Raw genomic sequence first — 11,068 nt, forward strand, 5'->3', positions numbered from 1 at the left:
TAGTGGTTCCCATTTAATAGCTGTGTGTTTTCTAGCCTGTTTCTCCAGATTGAAAATAAGTTGTTTTTGCATACATGCAAGTACAGTGTGAAAGCCCTTCATATGCATTATTTCATAAGCCACTCAACCCATTTTATAAATGAAGAAACACAGGCGTAGAGAGGTCAAAAAACTTATCCAAGACCACACACCTAAGAAGTAGTAGAGCACTGATTTGAACTTTTGCAGTCTGACTCCAGTAACTACATTCTTAACATACCTACTCAATTGCTAAGATCATATTATTTGTGTAGCAGGCTCTCAAACCCATAGAGAAAGCTTGGGAGCCCCGTTGAAAAACCTGAGAAAGCCTGGGCTAGGGTTGCCAGACTTACCAAGTAAAAACACAGGATACCCAGTTAAATATGAATTTCACATAAACAAATACTTTAGTATGAGTATGTCTCATGCAGTATTTGGGACATATGATACTTATACTAACAATTATACATTGTTGAAATTAATATTTAACTAGGTATCCTATGTTTTATCTGGCAGCCCTAAGCTGGGCAGCTTTCCGGAGTAAAGACTGGGATTTCTTCCACTGAACTGATATTAGAATGAGTTTTGGGTCAATTGAAACTATCTCTGCCCTTTGGAGCAGAATTGCAGTGGTGTGTAAATTGTTTAAAATGATAAATCTCTTTAGTACCTAACAAGAATTATGCTGTGTTCACAAATTCATTTTTTATTGTTTCTCTATGGATAATGGGGACAGATTTTCATCTGAATACATTTTTAGAGAGATCTTGTACTTAACTCACTAGTCAGGGATGTTTTATTTCTTTATGTCACCTATCCTAATATTAGCTATTGCTGTATTTCACTTTAATAAAAAAGTAGACACAAAGACTCATTTTACTTAGCAAGATTGCAAATAAAACTAAGACATAAATTCACACGGGCCTGTTAGTATTATCCAAAACAATTCCTCCAGCTATCAACCCAAGGCAATCAATCCAGCAGTATCATTTACAGAATGATTACTAAAACAAGAGGCATTTCTCAGTTACAAATGGGGTCATTAAGTTCTTGGGGCTCTATGAAAGTAGTAGTTTGACTATGCAGTCATTAGTCTACACAAAAGCGAAATAAAAAGGAATGGAAACACAAACACAAAATAATTGGTCATTACCTCTTTTAGAAGGAAACGAGAAAAAAACAGTGGCTAGAAACAACAAAAAAGCAGTGGCTAGAACCCTCCTGAATAGGACTTAAAGAAGTAGTTGTTAAATTCACAGACACAGTAGCCACTAGCTAAGACATAGTTTATCTCCATCAAACTTAAATAAAGTCAGTAAGTATGACCATCTTACTTTCACTATTTACTCTCTTTAAATAGTAAAGGTATGTTTTGAAAGATACATAGAACCAGAGGAACAGTGAATGATCATTTATAAAACAGCTCCTTTTCTTGGATCAATATATTGCTAAAATTCCTTCAGGAACCCTCCCTTTTTATATAATCATAGATCCCTCCATATCTACTTTATTTTAGTTATATAAAAATTATTAATAAACTTTGGTTTCCTTGCAAACATTCGGTCCTTATATTTTAAAAAGTGATTAAAAACAGTACTGAATATGAATTACTTCTGCAAAGTTTAATGAGTGAGAAACATTCAATCAAGGTGATTTTTCCTTGGATAATCCTACAAAAACTGAATTTTATAAACTAATTTTGATAGACATTCCATTTATAAATAGCAGCCATTACTTCACTGTCTACAAAATTGCAGGCTCTCACATTTTACATGTTTAGAATTCAAATGTTTTAAGATTAGATTTTCTAGTAAGTGTTAAAAACAAAATCATACAGACAGATGGGTTAGTTGTCCTATACAAAGGAAACGGCTGATTTCCATGATTTTGCTATTTAGACAGATAGAGACAACCACTGGATTGACACTAATGGGTACGACAACATATTTTTTGTTTAAAGATGAAATGATAGTAACTTGGGGCGGGGCAGCTGCAGCAGGACTTGACGCTCCTGAGGCTCTTTTGTGGTTACGGGACAAGCTATCGAAGGATGTTAGTACTGGAGAGGCCCTCAAGTTAAGATCTGAGCAAAGCATCCTATTCAGAAAAGCTGAGCTATCCCTGCTCCTGGTTCTATTGTGGTGAACTGGTGTTTTCTGAGGCCTAGACAGCAAAAGCTCAGAGTAGAAGGTGCACACATATACGTGGGGATGCTGGGCATGTCATGTTGCCCTAACAAGTAGCATAGAAATAGGAGGAAGATGAATGTATTTTAAATGGATACCCCCTATGCTGGTCTTGGGAAATCACCACCTTCTTTTTTTTCCTTTTATTGAGATGGAGTCTTGGCTGTCACCCAGACTGGAGTGCAGCGGCACAATCTTGGCTCACTGCAACCTCTGCCGCCTGAGTTCAAGCGATTCTCCTGCCTCAGCCTCCCAAGTAGCTGGGATTACAGGTGCCTGCCACCACGCCCAGCTAATATTTCTAGTTTTAGTAGAAATGGGGTTTCACTGTGTTGGCCAGGGTGGATTCGAACTCCTAACCTCAGGTATCTGTCTGCCTTGGCCTCCTAAAGTGCTGGGATTACAGGCATGAGCCACCATGCCTGGCCAAGGGAAATGACCCCTTCTGAAAGGACTCCGGAGCACATTAAAATCCATCACTCCCAGGAACATTTTGTTGCCTGCAAAAAGTGTGTCCAGGACTGAAAGTCCCAGGAATTTAACAGAGAAGGGCAACTTTGAAGTAAGGGGAGCTAACATTGTGTCTTTCTAGGCAGGCTCAAGGCTCCCAAAACTCCTGAGCAAGCTGGCCCAAGTTCTGGGACCATTCCTTAAACCAGAAATCTGAGCATGGGCCCAAAAATAAGGCAGGCATTGCTGCCAGAAAGGCCCATTCACAGATTCACCTAGGGAAGAGGGGTACAGTAGGAGTTGTGGGGGAGTTAGCTCATAACAGGGCCAAGTCCTAAGCCAGAGCTGGTCATGGAGGGCACCTATATGCTTGCAAGTTAACTACAGATAGCTGCCCTCCAATTAATTCTAGACACAACCCATGAGCTATACAGGTCAGATGTTCCCTGCCACCCTAATCTTAGGATATAAGAAAAACCTTTTGCTCAAGTTTGCTTTCCCCATCCTGAATCTCCCAGGGTGACTCAAAATTTTCTGAGCTAGTAATGAAAAATAAAACCCTTTGAATGGATTTTGGCACAGCCATTCCAACCCGGGGACTTGGGCGTGAACTCTGACTTGCTCCACACAGCTGTCTCTGGAGACTGAACGTTGTCTGACCTGTGTCAAAAACACAGGCCACTTAGTGAATAGAGTCCTTTTATCACTAAGCCAGACCCACTCCCAGCACAAGGCACAGGCATTAAGACCAGGACATCTCTTGACTGATCATTCCTCCTGCTGCACACAGGGTCAGACCTCTTCACGGCAGAATCTCTACAATAGAAAGACGCTTCATCTCGAGGTGCATGCATAATCTGTCAGGCAGGTCCTGCAGTGGCTAAGAGATAACAAGGATCCTACTCCAGCAGCTATTAAGACACTTGGGTTGTTTGTCACTGTCTTCTTGATGCTGAGTGGAACCAACGAACAGATTATTTGAGAAGAAAAAAAAAATCACAGGATAGGTGAAAAGTTGCAGAAATAACTGAGTGGTGATGTTCAAGCTCTGACTCTAGAAATATAGTCAGAAACCACCACTCTGGGCCCTAGGGCAAGGAGCAAAGTGTATATAAAATCTTGCAAAACCTAGCACCAGTACTTCCTTATGAGGGCTCAGGAAAGCATGCCTCTAAAATAACTCACACACACGTGCACAAAAATGCCAGGAGGGTCGAACATTCTCTGCAGCTGTTTCTCCACAGCTCTACTGGCAAACTCACAAGCACATATTTGCTCAGTTGCTGAGCCTCACTCACAGACATCTCCCACCTCAGAGGCAGGGGTGAGAATACTGGACTACATTTTCCCAAATAAGGGAAATCAAATCAGTTGGAGGCAACACTCTACATTTCTCCCCTCCCTTAATGATAGCATCCCTAATTAAGCCAGCCTCAAAGGATAAAATTAGTGTCTCGAGGTCAAAGGTCAAGCCCATGGTTTACAAATCTTATCGGAAGTCATATAAACTGCTTACCTGAAATAAAACCCCCTATTGTCAGTCCCCACCCTCCCTTCCCTGGAAGGGGAGTAGATTTAAGTTCATTTCTTCTTTTTCACCACAGTAACTTGAAGACAGTCAAAGAAGGTAGTGGGGGAGGCAGGAACATTCTGATTCATCTTAAAAAATAAAGATCTGCTTAAGTATCATTTGCAGTCGTATAAAGTTTTTTTCAATTCTCCTTAGTAGCCGTCTCCAAGGGTTCGTCTTCTAAGTCAAAGCTTAGCTTGTCAGCTAGCCCCTCAAACTGCTTGCTCACACTGCCCGCAGAGTCCATGAACATGTTAGGAATGTCTTTGCCAAAGTAAATCTTGCTGTTAGAAGCAATGGCCTTGTACTTCATCAGCTGCAGATATTCAGGGGTCAGCTTCAGCTGTTAAAAAAAAAAAGCATGGAAGACTTAGGTGGAAGTGTACTAGAGAAAAAGGGGGGTGATGGCCCTTCAGTGTTCCTCTGACGAGGTTCTCTGTCAAATATTTATGCCCCTACCTACTTTTTGTGGTCTCACTGTTACATTTCTATAAGAGACAGTCATCTCAGATCTGCGAGCAGAGTTGCAAAAGTTACAAGTTTTCATGTTTAACACAAAACTAAACTTCTAACAAGGCACGTCCAAGGAGAAGGGAAGTACCTGCACACAGCACAGGCATCCTCCGTTCTGGCCATGAAGGCCTTTGGGTGGTGGTGGGCATTCAACGCTGGAAACTCTCCAGCAGTACAGACCCAGACCCGAAGACACCTCTTTATCAGCTGTGCAGGGTGTTTACCTTATTGGCTTCGGCTATTTTCATAGCAGTATAGCACTCAGCATCCGCCTTTGCCTTCTCCCGGGCCAGAAATGCAGCGTCTGAAAGGGAAGGAGTGCAGTGAACTTGGTGAAGGGCTAAAACTGAGTTCTTTTTAGGAAGTGCAGAGGCTATGGGAAGACTCTGTTCTGGTCCCTGGAACTTCGCTCCTGATTGCCACTGTGACCTTGGGGAGATTGCTTTTTCTTCTGTGCTTTAAATGTGTTTTCCCCTATTGTACAGGTTGCTGTAAGGATCAACCAAGATGAAAAAGTGCTTTGAACGCATCTCCTGATAACAGGGACAGCAAGTCTGTGTCTGTGGCCCAAACATACACATTGACAGTACTATGGAAAAAAGCAATGCTAGCCAGAAGCACTTCCTGTCTCCACCTGTTTCCTTCTTTTGAAGATCCACGTCTGTGAAGCAAAGCAGTGGGATCCTGCCTCAAGCTCAAGGCCAGAGCCTTCCGCTCCTCCCTCTGGTGCTACACAGCAAAAGCAAGGAAAGCTCAAAGGCAGCTCTGAGTACGGCCAGAGGTGGATCCACCCGAGAACCGAATGCAATGAGCATAACGTAGTTCAGTCCCTCTCCAACTTCATTTCCCTTTTCTTTCCATCAATCATTTCAAAAAGGTCCTAATGAACAGTGATTAAGCTGGCACAAGTCTGAGAGAGAATTACATGCCATGGGCCAGACCAATACATGTTTTGATTAAGACCTATTTAATTCCACTGTGCAAGCCATATTCTTCCCTAATCAGCTCTGAGACTAGCTTTCTGTCAAGCTGATGCAAAATTTTTGATACATATCCCCTTGTCTTAGAAACAGGCCAGCCTCATGTGAGTGATATTTGCAGCAGCAAGCCTGGGAGAAAGGTGAGTCTGTGGGTGGGTTCTCACTGCATGCCCTCAGTGTGACCCTGCGTGGACGAAGCCTGCAGTCCAGCCAGGGTTCTGGCTGCTGTGGGGCCCCCTCAGCTGGCCTGAGCACTTGACGACAGGTATTTGTGAGAAATAAAAACGTGTTGCTTTGCTAAGAGCTCCCTAATGAGGAGCTGCTGATCTGTGAAATCCTAACTGGCTCCTCTATGGGGCCCTGCAAAGCCTGACAGGCCCCATAATGAGTATAATTGGACATAACACTTTGTAGCCTGAAGCTGGGCCTTGAGGTTCCAGTTCTGCCTTGGAATTTGCTTGACATAAGCCAACCCAACAAGTAAGAGGTGGGCAGTGGGAAGGAGGTACAGGCCTAGGAGCAGGAATAGAAGGTGAATGATATTCAGAAAAGCCAGCAAAGAAAACCTTTCTCTCCAGTTCCTGTGTGACTGGTGCTGAAAATCTGTCTTCTTCAAACCTGGCTTGATATCTATACAGACCTGGAGAACAGACTTTGAGCCCAAAAGCATGGTGCCAACCAACTTTGGAGCAGGGGTAGCTAAGGCATGGGGGAGAGCCAGCTGCTGAGTGTGCTCCCAGTGCTCCAAGGCCCCACCAGCCTGGGAACTTCAAGACAGCAGGGACTATGGGACTTTTTTTTTCTCACGTCTAACAAAATGCTGGACACATACTGGCACCCAAGCCACATTTGCTGAATGAACGAACGCTCTCTGAAGTAGAAAACAGATGCGGGTCTGGCCACAGTCGCCTCAAATCTCAAGTCTCTGCATGGAGGAAAGCTGCTGTTGCACAGAGATCATGCCATCCTAGAGCACGGTTAAAGGGCAAAGGCAACAGCTCCCCCACCCACGGGCCACAGGGCGGGGTCTGGGGAGGACGCAGGCACGAGCATCGCTTCTGCTTACCTTCAATTTCTGAAATCTTCTTCTCAGTCTCCTTCTCCATCACCTTCTGCCCGTAGGTGATCTCAGCCACCTGCGCCACTTTTTCTGCCTCTGAAAAAAATGACAGTGAGGAAAGACTTAGGGTTCTGACATTTCAGAGTTTGATTTCACCTTTCCCCTGAGCTGAGTGTCCTAGTGGGCCAGCTCGGCTGAAGAGCCCCCAGAGGGCGGCGGTGAGGGCACACACGGGCAGAGTGGGATGTGCCAGTGAGCAGAGTCCCCTTCCATAAGCACAAGGCAGTAACCAAGGAGACCTGGGCCCAACATAGTAAGAATGAGCCCTAACTTCACAAGGGAACGTCTCCCAAAGGAATATTCTAAAGAATGAAGTACTCTAGTAGGGTTCTACCTGGCCCTTCAGCGCAGACAGGGGTCAGGTTTGTTGTTGATAATACAGTGCGGTGACTAAGAACATAGCTTCTAGAGCAAGTGTTCTTGGTTGGAGCTCCAGTTCCATCCCTTATTGCCATATGCCCTTGGGCACGGTATTTTACCCCTCTGTGCTTTGGTTTGATAAAATAAGATTAAGGATAATACAGTACCTACCTCACAAAGTGGTTGTGACGGTTGAGTTAACCCACGTATTAAGTGCTTAGGAAAGTATGTGGCTCAATTAAGTATTAGCCATTATTATTATGAGTTAAGAATTAACAGGCAGGGCTCCTTTCATTTAAGAGGTAAGCGGAAACTCAAAACTCATTCCCTGTGGCCATGATCTGACAATTTCAACTTTGCTTCTGGGAGTCCACCTGCCATTCCTCCGCTGTGGAAGTGGTTTGGAGGACCATGGGGTCTCAGCAGGCCTCAGCCTCCTTGCATCTTCCCACCACCCCCAGCCCTTCTGCCTGGAAAGGGGGATCACAGAACCACATTCAGACCAATGAGTGCCTTCTTCCGCTCTGTCTCTGCTTCCTTCTCCACCACCTTCTGTTTCTGGGCTGCAATGAGCAGCTTTGTCTTCTCACTTTCCCTGAAGAGGAAACAAAGCCGTGAGGCCACTACGAAAAACTCAGGAACTTCACTGTCCCCAGAAGAAGCTGAACTCTTCTGCTGAAGAGAGGCAAACTCCCATTTCCTACTCCTCCTGGAAGGCTGTTCCATGGCCTAGGTAAAAGCTGATCTGTTCCCCCGACAGTAACACAGCTCTTCTCCCAAATAACTCATTTGTGGGAAATAAAATGTAATTTACTTTAGTAAAGTACACCTGCCTGTCCACTTACTGGTCTCTTGCTTCTGTCTTCCCCTTGGGCATGAGTCACTGAATACAAACAAGGCCCCCTGGCCCTTTTCAAAGCATTGTTGCTTTATAGGGCTTCTCCTGGGGTTCTCAATCACAGGTAGGCAGCCCCAGTCGTGGCCGTGACACGTCTGCCCAATCTTACAGTGCAGTGGGCTGTGGCAAATCCTCTAGCGAGGAGATAACCGAGAAGCCAGGCAGCTTCGGTTACCTCTGGGATGGGATGAGGTGGGAGGTGGGAGGCAGTGGTGGTCACAGCCCAGGTGGAGGGTATACTCACATCAACTCATAGTTTCTGCGGATTGCCTCCGGTATGTTGGGCTTTGTCACCCGCACAGCCTGGAGAGAGATTAAAACAGCAGCTGATGGGAAAGTGAGGGTAGTGAAGGACACACACAGCTCCCACTGTCTTGATCTTCCTGCACAAAAAGAACATCCCTTGGGAGAAGGGACGCAGTGTCAGAGAGAGAGGGGCTGCTCCCATGCAGCAATGCTTACTTGAATGACCAGCCCAGGGGCCATGGAGGTCAGGTCCTGTTGCAAAGCCAGTTTGAGATTTTCATCAATCTGATCTGGAATAAAGAAAAGACAGAGGAAAAGGAGTTGTTACACTTTCTAGATGAGGGAGGGCATGATGAGGGTAAAGTACAAACTCAATCATCAGCTCAAGAATGTACCTCCCTGAGCGAGGGTGCTTATCAAAGCCCACAAATCTAAAGATGCCCTGCCCAACTTCCGTAGTAGCCTGAACAGACAGCCCTCTACACCGCGAATGATAGGGCATCCTCTTTCTGTGCCTCAAGATACAACTCAACCTTTGTTGCTGAAAATACTAACCATGCCCTACAGGGGATGAACTTGGGAAAAAAAAAGAAAGGACACCAATTCTAGAACAGTTCTTGCACGAGGCAGCAGCCCTTCCCTAGACAACAGCAGCAAAAGAGAAGGAAGATTCACAGTTTCCACAACGAAGGAAGGTGGAATGGCTATTTAGGTTTTGTGGAAAGAGCTGAGCATATTAAATCTAGTAATTTTAGAAGTTTCTAAAAGAAAAACAGACTTTGACATCAAGGAGAGCCCCAAGGAAGACTGTTTCTATTAGGAACTCCATCAAACAACACAAGGGGAAAATTAAAATTTACAGTTCTGGAAGTGAGCCCCAGGCTTTTGATGTGCTGTTTGCTTTGGTCCTTATTTCTTTGTCTGGAATTCACAAGAGTTGTTTTACAGACAAATGTAGGAACAGCTGTAACTGACTACACCCCCCGCCCTTCCTTTCCAGCTGCAGTCTCAGAACAGCAGCATGAAAGCTGTCTTCTCTGGCCTGGGCTTCTCAAGATTTAGAATCCTCTTCCTGCCTCTGCCCATGAGATCCTCGGTAAGATCCTAGAGGAGCTTAGAGAAAAAGACTGAGTGAAACCAGACTGGGACTTGTACACTGCATCTCTCCTTCACTGTCAGCTGCTGTCAGCTTTAAGTGGTCCTTTTGTGGTCACCTGTGCCCAAACAAGAGCCTCTGAGGAAGAGAAAGTCTCTGTCCTTTTACTGATGCCAAAACGGAGGCCCGTGGAAACTGGCTAGTAGCCAAAATAACAAGCTTGTTTAATGGCTGGGCTTTGCTAGGATTTTAAGACAGTACTATCAGTAAACAAGGGATGGTAACGTTTCTACATATAGGATGTGCTCTCACAAGCCTCTGAGCACCAAAGTCGGCACCTCCCATCTGCTAAGGGTCAACCAATTTAACAACTAGAACTAAACATTACATTTCATATTTTAAATAGAATGTCAACCAAAGTGGCCTGTGTGCTCCATAAGTTAATAACACGTCATTCATCAGACCAAATTATATCTCAGTCAAGGTGGAAAGCTGTGGCCCTGGGTTAGTAGCTTACCGAGAAAATGTGGAATACTTCGCAAGGTGTTTTAGTAATACCGATGTTTATATGTTACGGAAATGTGGATAAGGGCCATTTAAGTCCCATTACTAAGGTAGCCGCAGGGGAAAGGTGCGCGGCGCGCTCGTGACGTCATTTCGGCGCGACCCTCTTGTATGCGTAGATTTTTCAGGCGGCTCCTGGGAACCATGCCGAAAGTAGTGTCTCGGTCAGTAGTCTGCTCTGACACTCGGGACCGGGAGGAATATGATGATGGCGAGAAGCCCCTCCATGTGTACTACTGTTTGTGCGGCCAGATGGTCCTACTGCTGGACTGTCAGTTAGAGAAACTGCCCATGAGGCCCCGGGACCGGTCCCGTGTGATTGATGCTGCCAAACATGCCCGTAAGTTTTGTAACACAGAAGGCCAGGAGACTGTGTATCTGCGGAGACCTGAAGGCACTGAACGACAGTACAGAAAGAAATGTGCAAAGTGTGGACTGCTGCTCTTCTACCAATCCCAGCCGAATAACGCTCCCGTTACCTTCATTGTGGATGGAGCATTAGTCAAGTTTGGCCAGGCCTTTGGGAAAACGAACGTATATACTCAGAAACAAGAGCCTCCTAAGAAGGTGATGATGACCAAATGGACCAAAGACATGGGCAAGTTCACTTCTGTCACTGTGTCTACCATTGATGAAGAGGAAGAAGAGATTGAGGCTAGGGAAGTTGCTGACTCCTATGCGCAGAATGCCAAAGTGATTGAAAAACAGCTGGAGCGCAAAGGCATGAGCAAGATGCGACTGCAAGAGCTGGCTGAACTGGAAGCCAAGAAAGCGAAAATGAAGGGGACCTTGATTGACAACCAGTTCAAATAACCAGGCCTTTTTCTGAGCCCTAGACTGGAGGCAAGCATTTACATCAGGAGGCAAAATAATTTCTTGATTACATAGACTGGTTCCTATTTATGTTCTAGCAGAAGGCTTTACGTTGTTTCCCATTGGTTCTCCTACATTCAGTGAGGTCTTTAACTGAGTCCATTTGACCTGCTTTCTAAAAGATGGCTTTTTCTCTGAATTTTTCTGTATTGAGGTTTTCTGTACTATTTTTTGTCTATTTGTGCAAACTT

The 11,068-nt window shown here is 44.9% G+C and overlaps 1 protein-coding gene and 1 pseudogene across 6 annotated transcripts in view; one reads left to right on the top strand and one right to left on the bottom strand.

The window, feature by feature from the left end:
- Nucleotides 1-739: 739 nt before the first annotated feature.
- ERLIN2 (ER lipid raft associated 2) overlaps nt 740-11,068 on the bottom strand; it is a 20,282-nt gene continuing 9,953 nt past the window's right edge. For 3 of the 5 annotated variants that reach the window (XM_032288250.1, XM_032288249.1, XM_032288246.1), the window contains 6 exons: nt 8,561-8,634; nt 8,343-8,401; nt 7,704-7,795; nt 6,787-6,876; nt 4,965-5,044; nt 800-4,570 (listed from right to left, as the gene is read on the bottom strand). In XM_032288250.1, the coding sequence (XP_032144141.1) occupies nt 4,370-4,570; nt 4,965-5,044; nt 6,787-6,876; nt 7,704-7,795; nt 8,343-8,401; nt 8,561-8,634 (596 nt within the window). In that variant the 3' untranslated portion in view covers nt 800-4,369. Of the gene's footprint in view, nt 4,571-4,964; nt 5,045-6,786; nt 6,877-7,703; nt 7,796-8,342; nt 8,402-8,560; nt 8,635-11,068 lie in introns of all 5 variants that reach the window. The other 2 variants (XM_032288247.1, XM_032288248.1) reach the window with 1 other exon arrangement.
- The window catches only part of LOC116558343, a 2,001-nt pseudogene continuing 337 nt past the window's right edge, over nt 9,405-11,068 (top strand). Inside the window, exon 1 of the transcript XR_004271962.1 lies at nt 9,405-11,031. The product of XR_004271962.1 is annotated as a UPF0428 protein CXorf56 pseudogene (transcript). The remainder of the gene's footprint in view (nt 11,032-11,068) is intronic.

Source organism: Sapajus apella, unplaced genomic scaffold (assembly GCF_009761245.1).
Source record: "Sapajus apella isolate SASKATOON/1434 unplaced genomic scaffold, GSC_monkey_1.0 scaffold21, whole genome shotgun sequence".
Lineage (NCBI taxonomy): Eukaryota > Metazoa > Chordata > Mammalia > Primates > Cebidae > Sapajus > Sapajus apella.